Genomic DNA, 17074 nt, shown 5'->3' with positions numbered 1-17074 from the left:
CTATGAAGTGAACAAAAATTATTAGCCCCATTTCACAGACAAGGAAACTAAGTTTCAGGGAAATTAAATTACTTGCCCAAGGATTCGCAGCTAATAACTAGAAGAGCTTAGGTTAAAACTGAAGTATTCTGAGTCTGAGCTTTTTTTTTATTTTCTGCATTCTTCATGATTTCTATATGACTCAGATTGGTTGATGTGTGCCTTTTTTTTTTTTTAATGCTGGAATTACAGGCACACATCACCACACCCAGCCCCAGTGTGATATGTACTCTTAAATCTCTACATTTTTATAAGGCCTACATTTCTTTTAATTCTTTAGTGATGAGGGCTGCCTTTTTACCTGCCCCTCACCCCCCCAAATACACATACACAGATGCAAATTTAAGGAAACAAATCTACCACCTAAATTCAGAACATGATTGGGGAAATGAAAATAGCCCCTTTCTGACAAGGTAGGGAGAATGGGGTAAGAGGATGGGTACAGGAGGGTAAGGCATCTGCACGTTGTACAAAATGCTGTTTAGAGCCTCTGAGCTAGCAGGAGTTCACATACAAAGGAGCAAGAGTAGTACCAAGAAGTGAAGTTGAGTCATTGCTCCTTCCAGTCCCACCTCCACTGCCTTGAAAGTCAGTGAGCAGAGCATTTGACGGTATTTGGTAATGGAATGAAATGGACTTTGGTTTTCAATTTATCTGTAAATTCCAGTCAGTTACATTTTCAGGCAGCATTTTAGTTCTATTATCCCATCTGGCTATGATGAATGAAGAGAAGATATTTTGTTGCTTTGCAGAAACTAACAATATAAATGCCCTTTTATTCTATGTATAATGAATAAAGCAGAAAACCAGTGAACAGAGCCAATGCAGTGTTTCAGTCATATGTAACACCCCTTAGGAAGTAACATTGCCACTCACCCCACAGTAATATCAAATATGTTACTGCCCACAGAGCTTGACACAGCCATGTCTCCCAGGCCTTTTCGAGCGACAATCACACTGGTGATGAGGTCAGGAATTGATGTGCCTGCTGCGAGGATTGTCAGGCCCATAATCTCTTCAGAAATGCCTATTGTTTCACCAACCTGGTAAACAGCAACAGTAATGAGAAACCATGGCAACAACAGGTGAAAAACCTGAGGCACATCCAACCACTATCCACATCCTACTTCGTGCAAACAGAATGCCTGCTAAGGAGCTCAGCTGCACCCCCTCAGCCTGAGTGAGGAAGGGTGATAGGCGGACCGACAACTGAGATGGCCACAGAGAGGAAGAGCAAGCAAGACTCCTGCTCCTGGCTGCAGGGACCATGTTGCTCTTCTTTTCACAATTGGACTAAAAGTTACCTACACCAGATCTGCTGCTCACTGTCATTCCAACTCTTAACACCCCTACCTTCCCACAAGAACTGCCCTTCCAAAGAGTTGTGCATGTCAGCGTTTCTATTTCCAGGAATGTGGACACTTGCTGTGTGCCAGGAACTAAGAGGCTGGAGGTGGAAGTACGAGCAGGATGACATAGACCCTAACCTTAGCCTTTTAGAGAGGAAAGCTAGTTAACAATTATTACAGTGCAGTATTCCAGGCAGAACAGAAACACTATGGGTACTCAGAGGAAGACTAATTGAATGCCAGAGAGCAGGCAAAACAGCTGGCTCTCAGAGTGCATAGGATTTCACCAGGTGAGAGGGATGGGTACATGGTGGAGAAAGCAGGAAATAAGGCTAATAAGCCATGGTCAGCTGGAATCAGGCAGGATTCCAATGCCTTCTATGCCCATACTACAGGATATGACAGAAAAGCCACACTTGAGAAGCACTGCATTCACTGGAATAAAAAGTCTACCTTTAAGCCTTTACAAGCAACATAGAAACAGCACGAATTCACTTGATCCTCGAGATTCCCTGAGTACCGGAAATTGATCCTGAAGGAAAGTGTCCTTGGGACCTGCTGGTAAAGGATTTCGTTCCTGCTGTTCACTCACCTGGTGAGCCCACCACACCATGAGGTATGAGAACATGGCTATCCACACGATAGATCCCAGGAAGGTGAAAACAAAAAACTTCCTAGACTCCTGTTTGAAAGTTTGAAAAGGATGAGAAGTAAGTTGTAGAGGCGAAACGTCTTTGACCCTTCTGAGCAAGCCCAAGAATCAGTGACAAGGTCTAATGGAAGAGTGATGGAGAGGAACTGGAGACATTTGACCTGAGGGCTCTCTCTCCAGGCTGAGGACCTTGAGATGGATGGAAAAGGATGGGGACGGGGGGGTACAACTGTAGAGGAGTCCAGCCAGTAGGGTGGACAGCAGTCACCAGATGGAAGAAAGCTGTTTGCTTGCCCTAGAACCAGGTCAATCTAGGTATCTGGTTTGGCTTTTGCAACCTCCTTGTACCATTCCTTTCTCGTCAGACCTTTCCTTGCAAATAAGCATGTTGGATACAAATACCAGTGATTTCGCTGGGTTTTGGGAATACTCCCGTGAAATATGGAGGAGGTTTAGTGGCATCATTCTCAAATTAAAATCAAGAAACTGAGATAGAAGTCAAAGAGGGACGAGTGTATACTGCTTATACTGGTGGAAATAAAGCACATTTGAGGTCCAGGGTCTCCCAGTCCCAGTGGTATGTCCCCTAAGCACATCGTCCCCCTCCCAGGCTTCAGTCCCTTCCCAGATCTCAATAATGGAGCCCTGCTAAGCTGGTTGTCCGTGGCCTCTTCCTCCTCTTGAGTGTGAGCCCTGCCTAGAGACCCCACAGCCTTGCTGCGGATAAAGAGTCTGAGATCCAGATGGGCACACTCACCTGCCTTCGGACGTCGGGGACTGTCAGCCACAGTGGGAACACGATGGGCAGGAGAAAGAGGTAAATGGCCTGCTTCTGCCTGGTTTCAGGCCAGTCCAGGGACAGAGGCTCTTCATTTCCCTCCTCCTCCTCTTCCTCTTCTTCCTCTTCCTCCTCCTCCTCTTCCTCCTCTTCCACTTCCTCCTCCTCCTCCTCTTCATTATCCCCTCCATCACTTCCCCCTCCATCTTCTACACCTTTCTCATCATTTTTGGCTTCACCGTGATTTTCAGCACTGAGTTCCTGGCTTTCAGTTTCACCTTCAATACCTTTCATTTCACCATCTTCTGCGTGGATTTCACCCTCACCTTCACCTTCATTGTCTCCTTTTCCTTCTGCTTCATTTTCTTTTTCGTGTTCTTCTCCTTTTCCTTGTGTTCCAGTTTCACCTTCACCTTCTGGTTGAGTTTCACCAACGCTTTTCTCTTCAGTTTCACCTTCACCAGCAGTTTTGCCCTCTTCGCCTGTCATTTCATCTGTGCTCTCAGCCTCAGCCACATCTTCCTGCAATCCAAAACCAACAGATTAATGTGTGGTAACTGCTCTGGTTGTTTTCCTTCTGATATTCCCCCATTTTCATTGTTGGCGTGCTTCTCAGAATGTATCTGAAAACTTTAGCATGAGGAGAAAACTAGTGCGATAATTCAGCAGAATTCCCATGACCACACTTCTACCTAGTGGCTGTCCAGCTTTTATTTGATCATTTCCAGGGGTGGAAAACTCACCACCTGAAGCAGCTTCTGTCATCTTTGGCACCTCTGATTCCTCTGAAGTCCATATTTATATCAAAGTTCTACCCCCATGTATAGGTTTACTCTTTGATGCCTTACAAAACATCAATCTTCCATGAGACAGCTCTCTTTCCTGGGTTAAAGATTCCCAGGTCCTTATATCATTTCTACATGCTATGGCCTAGAGCCTCCTCCCTATCCTGGTAAACTCATTTTAATTGGCTTATATCCCAGGAGGAGGGCATCCAAAACTGAACACAGAACATTGCATGGAGTGGAACAGGACTATCACCTCCCTTGTCTTAGATACAGTACCTCCATTGATGTTGTTTAATATGGCATGACATCCTTTGGTGGTCACAATGCATTGCTGAGTCTACTAAAACTCCTAAATTGTTTTATTACCTTGTATCTATAAAGTAAGGATGATAATGCCTATTTATTGAGGGTTTTTATGTGCCAGGCACCATGGGAAGTAGTTTAATAATAATAGCGAGCACTTACTGTGTTTTATGAATCAATTAATTCATGATATGGATAGAATTATGCTCATCTTACCGATGGAGAAACTAGAGTAAAAGGAACTAAGTAACTCACCTGTGGTCCACGTAGTTTGTAAGTGATGAAGTCGGGATTTGAATACGGATGGTCCACCAAGCTATCCTGCTTTACCAATACCAGGTAAAGGTCCGAATGAGATGTCTGGCTTCCAAACCTGGTAGCCTGAGGAGCTTATTAGAAATTCAGATTTTTACGCCAGGCACAGTGACTGATGCCTGTAATCCCAACACTTTCGGAGGCCGATGCAGGGGATCACGAGGTCAGGAGTTTTTAGACCAGCCTGGCCAACATGTTAAAACTCTGTCTCTACCAAAAATACAAAAATTAGCTGGGTACAGTGGCAGGCACCTGTAATCCCGGCTACTCAGGAGGCTGAGGCAGAACTGCTTGAACCCAGGAGGCAGAAGTTGCAGTGAGCCAAGATTGTGCTACTGCACTCCAGCCTGGGTGACAGAGCAAGACTCCATCTCAAAGAAAAAAAGAAATACAGATTTTCTGACCTCACTTGGACCAACTGAATTAGAATCTCTAGGATTGGAAGCCAGGCATCTGTATTTTAATATACTCACAGCTGTTCCTAAAACATCCACCTTTAGACCAGTGTTTGGGAACAACTGACTATCTCCACACACCCTAAAGGCCATTGATAGCTGGGTGTGGTCTCAGACATAGATACCTATGTTTCAACTACTCAGGCAGCTGAGGCAGTAGGATTGCTAGAGCCCAGGAGTTCCAGGCCAGCCTAGGCAATATAGTGAGATCCCACACCCTCGTAAAAAATTTAAGAGCTGGGCCGGGTGCGGTGGCTCACGCCTGTAATCTCAGCACTTTGGGAGGCCAAGTTGGGCAGATCATGAGGTCAGGAGTTTGAGAACAGCCTGACCAAGATAGTGAAACCTTTTCTCTACTAAAAATACAAAAAAAAAAAATTAGCTGGGCATGGTGGTACATGCCTGTAATCCCAGCTACTCAGGAGGCTGAGTCAGGAGAATCACTTAAACCTGGGAGGCAGAGGCAGTGAGCTGAGATCACGCCATTGCACTCCAGCCTGAATGATAGAGTGAGACTCGGTCTCAAAACAATAATAATAATAAGAGATAAAATTAAAAGCCATTGATTCAGAGTGTCCTCAGATTAGGCACCCAGCTAACCTATAGAAACATGCTGGTCCATCCCTTGAGCAAGAGCCCTAGGCTGTGTGTTCATGGAGTAAATACGTTGTCTGTAACAAATGTCATGATATTGGCAACCCCCAAAGGATGTTGAGTGATTCTCAATTGTGCTGCACATTAAAATCACCTGGAGGCTTTTTAAATTATTGATGCCCAAGGACCCACCGCAGATATTCTGACTTCATTGGTTAAGGGTGGGGTATGGTCATTTTTTTTTTTAACTTCCCCAAATTATTCTAATATGCAACCAGGGTTGAGAACCCCCAACGAAGACATCAGATACTACTGGTGAGGCCTGCGGTTTGAACTGAGAATGAGGATTAAGAAGATTTTAGTCTGAAATCATTCCTGCCCTCTCCCTTCTACCCCCATCAGGTAGAGAATGCTTCCCAGAGGAGATGACAAGTCATTTAAACCCATAAATATGGGAGTGTCTGCCTGTTCGGCTCCCTCTTCTCTGAAGACTGTCACTCCTAATAACCCCAGCTGAGCAGGTAGCTGCTGCTTCTTCTGTGTTGGAGTCAAGTCCGCCAGCCACAGCCAGTTGGATGAAAGCTGAATCCTTGCAAGGAGCTGGGTTGAACTCATTCTTTCTCTCTCTCTCCCTTTTTTTTTTTTTTTTTTTTTTTGAGACAGTCTCTTCTGTCACCCAGGCTGCAGTGAAGTGGTGCGACTTCTGCTCACTGCAACCTCCACCTCCAGAGTTCAAGTGTTTCTCCTGCCTCAGCCTCCCAAGTAGCTGGGATTACAGGCATGCACCACCACACCTGGCTAATTTTTGTATTTTTAGTAGAGATGGGGTTTCACCATGTTGGCCAGGCTGGTCTTGAACTCCTGACCTCAAGCGATCTGCCTGCCTCGGCCTCCCAAAGTGCAAAGATTATAGGTGTGAGCCACTGCACCCGGCCCTATTCTCTTTCTTTTAAGACTGGAAATCTGTCACTGATTCCCCTGTGGACTGCAGGATTGGGATAGTGGCTTGGAGTTGTGTGTGTTCATAAGGGAACAAATGAAGCCAGCCTGCCAAGAGAGGCCCATGATAGAGCCTGTACCCAGAGAAGGGATGTGAGGGAGAGCAGGACATGGAATGAGAAGCCACCAGGGTAACAGATACCTTCTCAGGCCTAGTTCCAGCTCTTCATGAGATCAAGCCTCACTTCCTGCCCTGGGATTCCAGGGGATACCTCTGTATCCTCTTAATCCCTTTTACTTGAGCTAGCGGTAATAGGCCTACTCATGTTACCATGAAGCTGTCTTAGACGCTGAGCCCAAAGTTGCTGGTTTAAGGACGTGATATAATCAAGCGCTTTCTGGGTATTGAATGGAGAGAAGAAAAGAGATGGAACTTGCAAATGGAATGTTTTTTACTGTCAGTTACTCAACATATATTGAGCCAGTTGTGCACCAGGCATTCTGCTTCCCTCTGTAGAGGAGACAGGGATGACTCAGACTTCAACCTTGCCTTCAGGAACCTCACCACCAAGTAGGCTCAGAATCCAAAGAAGACAATTGGTAAAAGCCCTGAGATAGGTGCAGAGCACCAGGGGCATTCAGATTTGGAGTGGATCAAGGCAGCTACATGACAAAGGTGTTTATACTGACCAGGGGCAGGGCCAGGGAGGGGGGTGGGTGTGCATGGTAAGATGAGCATATATGAAAATGGAGGAGAAAAGGCATTCTAGGGAGAGGAAACCATGTGAGCCAAGGCTGGGAGGTAGAAAAACATGGAGACGGTCGGGCATGGTGGCTCACACCTGTAATCCCAGCACTTTGGGAGGCTGAGGCAGGTGGATCACCTGAGGTCAGGAGATTGAGACCATCCTGGCCAACATGGTGAAACCCCGTCTCTAATAAAAATACAAAAACAAAAGAAAAAAGAAAAAAGAAAAAAAGAAAAACATGGAGACAAGAAATCCAGTTTGGCTGGAACATGGTAGAAGAAGAGACCATGAGGCTGTAAAGACAGGGCAGTGTCAGGACTTGGCTCTGCAGACAAGGCTGAGACGCCTGACCAGGTGCAGTAGGCAATGAGGAGCCTCAGAAGGTTCGAAAGCCTTCACCCAGCAACCCTCCCACCTGCATTTCAAGCTTCCCAGTGCTCTGGAGCTACCTGGTCTCACTGTCACCTAGTTGCTGACAGACCCACTAACAATTATTCCTTATGTTCTTATAGCATGTGACAGTTCACAATACATTGTCAATATATTAGTTCACTCATATAAGATGTTCCAGTGAGTTAATTGGCCCCATGAGATATTTGTATTTTTGAAGTGATCTTCAGAGAAAGAGTAATATTTACCCCCAAAGAGTAATACTTGAAGTGATCTTCAGAGGAAGAGTAATATTAACCCCAAATAGCATTTCAGACCTTCAGGGAGGATGTATTTTTGGTCAGGAGTTCCTTCCCTAGACCTCTCCAGTTTCGTCTGTGCAAAGGCTGGGTGCCTACCTGACCGCCTGGATTCTCCTTCTGATCTCCCTTGATGTCTGGAGCAGGGGCTGGTGTGACCATGACAGCAGGGAGCTTGGCTGGCTCCTCCTCTTTAAAGGATAAACATGGGTTACATCAGAAGAGTGGACAAGGTTCTGAGGGAAGCTGGCATAAGTGGCTACAGGGCTATTGGACTACAAGGTTTCTGAAGGTTTATTTGGGGCAATTTCTTGTTGGTAGAAAAAGTAAGATGATGTGAATTGTTATCGCCCTGACCTATCTGCAGATGAGAAGACAGTTGGCAAGTGACCATCCGTGCCCCCCTATAATTCATAGACATTTCCATCCTGGCCATTGTGGCCAAGGACGCTACCAACAGCTGGACAGCCAGAACAGAGAGAAGGCAAAGCTCCTAGCACTCAGAGAATGACCCTTTGGGAAGGATCCTGCTGATTCCAAAGGCAGCAGCTTTTGAAGGCTTGGAACACGACTGACGGGAAGGGAAACCTGGAACAGGTTCTCTCACTTCTTGGCTGTGTGGCTTTGGGAAGTCATTTGACCTCTCTGAGCCTCTTGTTTATGGGATGGGAAGAATGACTGCTGTTCCACCTCCCTCCAGGGTTTGCTGAGTGGATCAGGCAGTCCTGGTGTGCCGTGCAGAGCCTACATGGCAGTGGCTGTCCCACTTTCTCAGTCCTAGCTGCCACACAGATACCGGATTTCTGTGACACCAGACCCCTGGTAGCCTTTCCTCACTGGGGTTGCTGATTTCAGACCAATAACGAGCAACATTGTCCTTGTACAGAAGAGACAGGAAGAAGAAATAAAGTCCCATAGTCTCATTTGGGATGAGATTCAGCAAAAAGAAGTGTAAGTTCAACAACCCCCTAGCCTTCCCTTGCCTACCCCAGCTGTGGAAAATGGAGAGGAAGCCGTATGGGGCCACTCTCAGACCAGCAGCCATGTCAGAAAGACAGTACCTGGGAAGGAGGAGTCTGGAGTGGAGCGGTGATCAGGGCAACACCCGACCATCACCCTAACTGACTGGCTGTCAGAGGCCAAAGATGTGACTCAGCCCCTGGCCTGGCTGGCTGCCACCTCCAGGCCAAGCTCACTACTGACAGCAGGGAAAGGGGGGCAGGAGAAAACCCACTGCTCTGGCCATCCTCTCACCTTCTGGTTTACTTTCTGATTTGGCCTGGGGTTGGGCTCTGGCCTCTTGATTCAAGCTCTCCTCCTCCTTCTCCTTGGCAAGGCGAACTGCAAATGAGACAGGACATACATCTTACCTGGAATCGTAGGATAGTCCCTGCCATGCCCTTTCAGTTAGGACAGTCAGCTGAGCAGCCAGAGGGCAGCTGCAGAGCATGGGAAAAGGCTGCCATGGGCGTTGTGACATCTGGATTCTGATCCTGCGAGGCCTAGTTGTGGTGCCTAATTCCCAAAGTTCTGTTTACATTCTCTGCTGTGACCTAGGGTAAGTCACTTCCCTTCTCAAGGCCTATTTCCTCTCTGGTAAAATGACATGGTTGGACTCAGGGCCAAGAAATAGGATTTATTTCCTTTACAAGCTCAAGTGATGGCCTGCTTGGGTACTGAATTGAGGAGAACTCTGACCCAAACTTTGTACGAAAGTAGCATGATTGATTGGTAATGTCTGTGATGGACATGGAATGGAGAAATAATTGCAGGGAGATGTTTTTGCCATCCTTGGACAATATTATCTTTGTAGCTTACTTTCTATGAATCTACTAGAAGCTTTGTTATAGCTCCAGGGGGATGACTGATAGCCATGTTCATAAGCCTTCCCTCTCCAGTGGAAAAGGGGAAATGGTTCACCAACAAGCTCTCGGATACACCCTTTTTGACCCGAGGCACAAGAAGAGCCCAAGAAGGGCCTCCTTCACATCCCTATGCACATGCTTTGCTGGAGGCTCACAGGGCAGCATGCACAGAATTGTGCTGCCCTGATTTCCAGGCGAGAAACACGGGACAGCAACTCCCTTTCACCAGGACTATGTGCCAGGAAACATGCAAAGTGCTTTATGTGTACAATTTCAAGGTGAGAAGGGAAGAAGGAACAAGGCTGAGAAGAAGGAGCCCACAGCTGTGTGGCCTGGGAGGGTGAGGGCAGTGCTGCAAGTGAAGAACAAAGTGGTGTCATGGGATCTATGGGCTCTATTCTGAATTTAGGCTGGCTGTGCCCCATGAGCACTGCGTGACTTTGGGAAGCCTGCGCGCCGTCACTAAGCCTCAGTATCCTCTCTAAAAAGGCAATACCGTCATATCCTCAGGGGACTGATGTGATGAGGGTCCATGAGACAAAATAAATAAAAACACTTTTACTGCTGCAAATGTGGCCTCACTCATATTGTTACTTTAGCACGGATTCTGAAGCCTGATGACCTGCCACTTGCAGTATAGCTGTGGACCTAACTGGGTGATTCCTTAAGCTCTCTGTACTTCAGATTCTTCATCTGTAAATTCTTCCAGAGTTGGTGACAGAGTAAATGAATGTATATAAGAATATGGTCAAAACAGTGTCTGGCACCTAGAAAGCACTATATAACTTTCAGCTGTAACAACCACCACCACGATGAAAACAAATTGACAAGAGTAGTTGACAGCGGCTGTCCCACCTGGGAAGCAACCCCACAGTGATGATGCTCAGCCTTCCAGAGGGTCCGAGTTAGAAGGAACCCCAGACATCATCTGGTCCGTAATACAGACGGACCGAGAGGAAACGGAGAAGCTGGAAAGTGCAATCTGGGAAGCTGGGTGGATCAAAGCCTCTGCCTGGCTCCAGGACAGGTAGGAAACAGATAAATGAGTCTGGAATTTCCTCCTCTCTTCCTGTCTCCTAAACTCTCAGAGTGAGTTCAGCTGCAGCTGGCTCTGCAATAAGCTCCATGGGTAGAGCCACCACTATGACACGTGTGGTCCCTCGAAGTGGCCTGGTGGGCCTGGGTCCTCATCAGAACTGAGAGGTCGGGGGCCAACACACCTTCGTCCTGACAACCCTAGCGCCCCCTTGGCACTAATCAAACCCTGAAGTCTTCTGTTGAGCAATGTGTAGCTGCTGTCACAGGAGGGCTCCCTTGGTTCTGGTGTTGGCACTGAGAATATCTGCTGACTGTTGCTGGAAGGGCTCACCATAAACACAAGCTTCCCCCTTTCCTTCTCATCCTCATCACAGCCTAGCCTCTCAGCTCGCGTGTTACTGAGGAAAGCAGATCAGCTGCAGGGTCTCCCCCACCCTGTCTCACACACATCCAAGTGAAATCACCAGAAGAGGCATGGGACCCTGGAGAGGAGAAGCCCCTTCACAGGCAAGGTGAGAGTTCAGACCCCAGGAAATGTTTTTTCCATAGATCAGCTCTGTGGAAAGAGCTGGAACACCTGGAAAGAGTGGAAACATCTACACAGCCATCTGGAAACAGCATACGAAAACACAAATGTGCATCTAGAGAGCCTGGGGAACAAAGGCCCCCATCACAGCCCTGCATGGTCCCCGCCCCTCCCGCATGTCGTCTCAGGGTGTAGAATCAGGCTGGGCTCTTGAGCATGACTGAATCCCAGAGGACATCTGCAGTCATGCACTGTGAGAGCCATTCCATGCCCCATAGACACACGGAGACAATGTAGCAACATGCTTGCCCTCCCTGGGATGATCGCTGCTGGCTCCTGGGCACTCGTTTCCTCACATGCCTCTCCCCTCTCAGTGTGGCCGGATCATCGCCTTAGCATCAGTCTCCTCTGACCTCAGCCTGGCCTGAACATCACGTAATCCTGTTAAGACAAGTAGGCCAGCTGGAGGCTGTTGGTCATGGAGGTGCCCAGCTGGGGGCCCTCCAGTCCCATCCAAGAGAAGGTCTTTACATTAGGACTTTGCTAGAGTCAGTGATTCTCTGGGAATAGCCACTGATGACGCTAAGATACAGCTTTCCTCATGGGGCCCTGGCCAGAGCACCCCCAGCATTCATCACCAGAAGCTGTCAGGGGCTGCAGCTTCCATTCTGCAAACCCAAGGTACTATTTTTCTAGAGCTGACATTTGGGGGTGGCCTCTCTCGCAATGTCTTCTGAGGTTTACCTTGAGGAATTGCTTTTTATTTTTTCTTTTCTCTCTCTCTTTTTTTCTAACAGCTCCATTAGCAGCTTAATTTTTTTCTCCCTTTCTCTCTCCCTCTGTTCTTACCTTGAGGAATTCCTAAGGAAGGTTTCATCACTTGTCTTTGATGCAGCTTTTCACAGTATGGTTTATTTATTTATTTATTTATTTAGAGATGGAGTCTCACTCTGTCGCCCAGGCTAGAGCACAGTGGCACGATCTCAGCTCACTGCAACCTCCACCTCCAGGGTTCAAGTGATTCTCCTGCCTCAGCCTCCCAAGTAGCTGGAACTACAGGTGTGCACCACCATGCCCAGCTAATCTTTGTGTTTTTAGTAGAGACAGGGTTTTACCATGTTGCCCAGGATGGTCTCGATTTCTTGACCTCGTGATCTGCCCACCTTGGCCTCCCAAAGTGCTGGGATTACAGGTGTGAGCCACCGTGCCCAGCCTTTTAAAAAATTGTTTGTTTGTTTGTTTGTTTGTTTGAGATGGAGTCTCACTGTAGCCTAGGCTGGAGTGCAGCGGCTCAATCTCGGCTCACTACGACTTCCACCTCCCGAGTTCAAGAGATTCTCCTATCTCAGCCTCCCAAGTAGCTGGGATTACAGGCGCCTGCCACCAAGCCCGGCTAATTTTTTTTTGTATTTTATTAGAGACGAGGTTTCACCGTGTTGCCCAGGCTGGTCTCGAACTCCTGAGCTCAGGCAATCCACCTGCCTTGATCTCCAAAAATGCGAGGATTACAGGCGTGTGCCACTGTGCCTGGCTGGTATTTTTTTTTTTATTTAAACAACTGACAACCCAATATTGTCTGTGAAAAGGACTTCAGAGCCTAAAGAAAAGTCTGAGCCCCCAAAATTTGTCCTTGAGCCAGAAAGATCAGTCAGAGTGCTCCCTGGGACTCAATGGATCATTCTGTGGTGTCATATTCAGCTCAGCCCTCAGCCCTCCTGCCCAACTGCAGTCCAAGCCCTTGGCTTTTGCCCAAAGGCTAGCCTTTCCTTGATGGGCCTCCTGGCTGGGTTCCGGTTCTGCACCAGAGCCCCAGAGACGGGGGAGCTCAAGGAGAGCAGGAGGGTAGCTGAGGAATGCCCTTTAGGGGTCTGAGATGCAGGTTGGGGGCAGCTCTTGGGGGAAGAGAAGCAGAAGGCAGGATTTGGTAAGGTGGACAGTGAGAATCTCAGTCACTGCCACCATTTGTCAAATTGGACAACAGCCCCCACTGTCCTTTGGATCCTGCTCTTACCTTCATCACCCTTAAAAGGGTGCTGGCAGCTTCCAGGGTGTCCTTTGGGATTCCTGACTTGGGGAGGAGGTGGCAGGTTTCCTAGGACTCCAGAGTTGAATATAAAGCAAAAGGAAGTGCCACTAAGAACTTCTGGGCTTTGGGACCCTACAAGAGGTGTCCCCAGAAGCAGCCCAGGCCAGTCAGCCTGGGCCAAGCTGCCTGGCTAGACACTCTGGAACACTGGGGCTGACTCTTGGGCAGTGGGCTTTGCAGGGCAGCCCCAACCCAAACCTGTGCAGAGCACACGGTACTCATAGCCTAACTGCAGGTTAACGCCTGCATTTTACAGGGAGGGACAGAGGCAGGGAAGTGGGATGTGGATACCTAAGGACCTTAGCTTCTGTGTTCCTTGTTGCCCTCTCTTGGTGAGTCCCCTGTCTTGGTCTCTACCCTCTTTCCCAGACTGTCTGACTTTTACTACTTTCCTCTGCTTATTCTCTCTTCCCACCCCCTCCTCACTGCCTCTCGGATTTCAGGTCCCAGTTCTTCTCCAGCTGCAGAAGGGAAGGAGTGGATGGGGCAGACCACACAGGTCTGGAGAGGCCTTGCTTACCTTCCCTCAGGGGGTCCAGGCTGTGGAGCATAAGCTGGTAGATGGTGCTGCGGATGGTGCTGTTGTGCAGAGAGGTCGAGCTGCTCCCTCGGGTCAGCAAGGACGGGAGCTGAGCAAGAGGAGAGCCGCACAGGCCTCAGTGGGCCCCTGTCCACGCCAGGGGAGGAACCACACGAGGGCATCACGAACCTTGCCTCTTTCCCATAAAAATCAGGGAGAAAGCACAGATGCCTTATCCTGACCTCCCCTCTTCCTCCACCTCCAATCAGCAGAGTTACACTACTTTCTTTCTCAGCCTCCCCTCAGCTCTTCCAGGACTATTTTGTTCTATGTACTGAATACTTTCCCAAGGTCTCCACAGGGAGCAACCTGGTGTATTAGGGATATCATGTTACCAAGGGTTTGTACATCCCTGCAAGTACACCCTCAGAAACACTCCCTCACCCACACACCACACAGACAGACCCACTGCACATGGCTACAGCCCTTTACAGTCCACATTATCACATTTTATCATTGCCCCACTCCCAGAGATAAGCAAAGCTGTGATCCCCATCTATGGAAAGGGAAAGGAAAACTCAAAGAAGCTAAGTGCCTAAGCCAAGGTCATGCGGGAAGTAAATGAAAGAGTCAGACTGGTACCCAGGTCTTCTGTGGTCTTCTGATTTCCAGTTCAGTTTGTTTGTTTTTTTTCTGCCCACGTGCTCAGAGACCCTCAAAGGTACACACATACACACACATTGATACTGTACAGACACAGATGTGACACTTACTCATAGTGACACATATAGAAATATCATCTGATTTACAATGGAACATCCAAAGACAATGCTTCCACACTTGCTGAGTCCTCCCTCCCTCTTCCTCTTCTTTCTCCCTCCTTTCTTCCTCCTCATCCCTCTGATCTGAACTCTTCTGCCATCTAGTGACTGTGGTGCCACAGTACTTCACCACAAGTTTAGAGACTTTCTTTGGATGGGGGAGGTTCTTTAGGTTCAGGTTTGGAACTCCTTTCAAAGTTCCCCATAATTCTTTGCAGATACTTCATAGGCTATAAACAGCGAAGGCACAGTTTTTCAGAAACCTCAGACTCCTGCCCTCTCCAGTTCCCCTGCTATCTTTCTCTTAGTTCTGGGGCATTCCAAAGCCATAGGTAATCCGGCTTTTATATCAATCATACAATGTTGGGCTGTACACTCGGACCTGAATTCATCTAGTACAAACAGTCATTTTACAGATGCAGAATCTGAAGCCCAAGGTCACACAGCAAGCTAATGGCAGAGCGGACTGCAACATTTCAGACTTAGCTCCCAAACTAGCACCTCCTCAAAGGCCATCTAGAGGTGAGACTTCTCAGAAAAGGAGCCCTCTCCTCCCTTGCCTCACCCTGGCAGTGCTCCCAGGAGCTTCCTAGACCTGAGCACAGCCAGGGTCCCCAGCTCAGGGCCCCAATACCCCGGGTCTGTGACCATCCACTGAGACCCTGCAGTGTCCCCACTGTGCAGACTCCATACAGCACCCACCTTCAGCTTCTTGTTATCCTGTAGCTCATCCACCGCAATGGCCCCATCGCCCGGCTGCAAACAGGGAGAGGAGTCACAAGATGTTGTGGCGAGACCCTCACTTTCTCCCTACATCCCTCTCTCCATGGAAGTCCCCAGGTTGAAATACAGAAACGCACTCAGAGATAACCTGGTCTCAGAAAATGTTTCAACATATTCCATTCCTCCAGTCTGACCTTCTATAATCTGGCTTCACCCTGCAATGCAGAACCCCCAGTCGAATGTGTCCACTCACCATAGTCCAGTGGCACCAACTGTCTTTGGGTTTCTGATATGTGCCATCCTCTTCACCCACCTCAAAACCCTCATCACAGGGCCCCTCGCTCCCCGTCCATAATGCTCTTTCCCTCCTCAGGCTTCTGGTCTCCACTTAAGTGTCACCTTCCTCTGGGAAGCCATGTATAATTCTTTTATAGACCCCTGTTCTTTTCCTTCACAGCACTTGCCCCAATTTATTTGGGAAAATAAGTCGACTGCCCCACTAGCATCTTGAAGGTAGACTATTTTATTCACCACTGTGTGGCCAGCATGAGAACACTGCCCAACACTTAGCAAGAGCTCAATAAACATTTATTAAATGAATGAATAAATGAAAATTAACTGTCCTCTAAATACACTTAATCTATTCTAACTCTTGTTCCCTTGTTCATGCCTTTTCCTCCTGCCTAAAATGCCTTCTCCATTCCTTTCTTTCTACTCAAATCTTATCCATTTTTTATAAAATTCAGGGTGAATTCTTGTATGAAGCTTTCCCAAATGCTCCTTCCATGCCCCCTCCCACCCTCCCTTCAGCTTACTACAATACCTCTCTCCTGGAAAGCTGTATAACAGTGAGCACATTCTGTGATACTAAAATCAGCTGTGTGCTCAGGTAAGTGCTAGTGTTTTGGGAAAGCTATGGGGCAGCCAGCTGGGAAGTGGGACAGCCCTAGACAATCTAAGATGAAGAAGCATTAAGCCTGTGTATTTACTGTCTGAACCACTGGCTTGCCACTTTACACTCACAGCCTTGTAATACCACTTGAACTTTTTTCAAAAAAAGCGCTGTTTAACTTTTCACTGCATGAATTGTCTGCCAGCTACATGTAGACTCTACCTTTTTTTTTTTTTTTTTTTTTGCCATGTAATGAACTTACAGTCATCTCTGTTTCCCTTCCTTGTGGCACAGTGTCTTACTGAGCACAGGAGGTACTCAGTAAAGGTGAGCTGAATGAGTAGACACTCCCAAGTGACCTTTAGTGCTTTTGTTTTATTGTTATTATTATTATTATTATTATTATTATTATTATTATTATTATTATTATTATTTTGAGACGGATTCTCTATCACCCAGGCTGGAGTGCAGTGGTGCAATATCACCTCACTGCAACCTCCCCTCCTAGGTTCAAGCGATTCTCCTGCCTCAGCCTCCCAAGTAGCTGGGATTACAGATGTTTGCCACCATATCCAGCTAAATTTTGTATTTTTAGTAGAGATGGGGTTTCACCATGTTGGCCAGGCTGGTCTTGAACTCCTGACCTCAGTTGATCCACCCGCCTTGGCCTCCCAAAGTGCTGGGATTACAAGCATGAGCCACTGCGCTCAGCCTTATTACTTTTTTTACAGAGTTTTGCTTTGTTGCCCAGGCTGGAGTGGAATAGCATGATCATGGCTCATTGTGGCCTTGACCTCTTGGGCTCAAGCCATCTTCCCACCTCAGCCTCCCAAGTAGCTGGGACTACAGGCATGTACTATGACACCCAGCTAGTTTTTGTATTTTTTGTAGAGATGGGGTTTCACCATGTTGCCCAAGCTGGTCTTAAACTGTGCTCAAGTGACTCACCCATA

The 17074-nt window shown here is 47.6% G+C and overlaps 1 protein-coding gene across 4 annotated transcripts in view; it reads right to left on the bottom strand.

Annotated features, from left to right (window-relative positions):
- Nucleotides 1-17074, bottom strand: part of SLC24A1 (solute carrier family 24 member 1) — a 38211-nt gene that overhangs the window by 6656 nt on the left and 14481 nt on the right. For 2 of the 4 annotated variants that reach the window (XM_023220812.1, XM_023220814.1), the window contains exons 2-7: nucleotides 13686-13794; nucleotides 8905-8991; nucleotides 7750-7841; nucleotides 2798-3340; nucleotides 1981-2070; nucleotides 916-1082 (exon numbers count right to left, since the gene is read on the bottom strand). In XM_023220812.1, coding sequence (XP_023076580.1) covers nucleotides 916-1082; nucleotides 1981-2070; nucleotides 2798-3340; nucleotides 7750-7841; nucleotides 8905-8991; nucleotides 13686-13794 — 1088 coding nt within the window. Of the gene's footprint in view, nucleotides 1-915; nucleotides 1083-1980; nucleotides 2071-2797; nucleotides 3341-7749; nucleotides 7842-8904; nucleotides 8992-13685; nucleotides 13795-15208; nucleotides 15263-17074 lie in introns of all 4 variants that reach the window. The other 2 variants (XM_023220811.1, XM_023220813.1) reach the window with 2 other exon arrangements.

Source organism: Piliocolobus tephrosceles, chromosome 6, assembly GCF_002776525.5.
Source record: "Piliocolobus tephrosceles isolate RC106 chromosome 6, ASM277652v3, whole genome shotgun sequence".
NCBI lineage: Eukaryota > Metazoa > Chordata > Mammalia > Primates > Cercopithecidae > Piliocolobus > Piliocolobus tephrosceles.
Note: the sequence above shows the minus strand (reverse complement) of the source record. Positions and strands in the feature narration are given on the sequence as shown.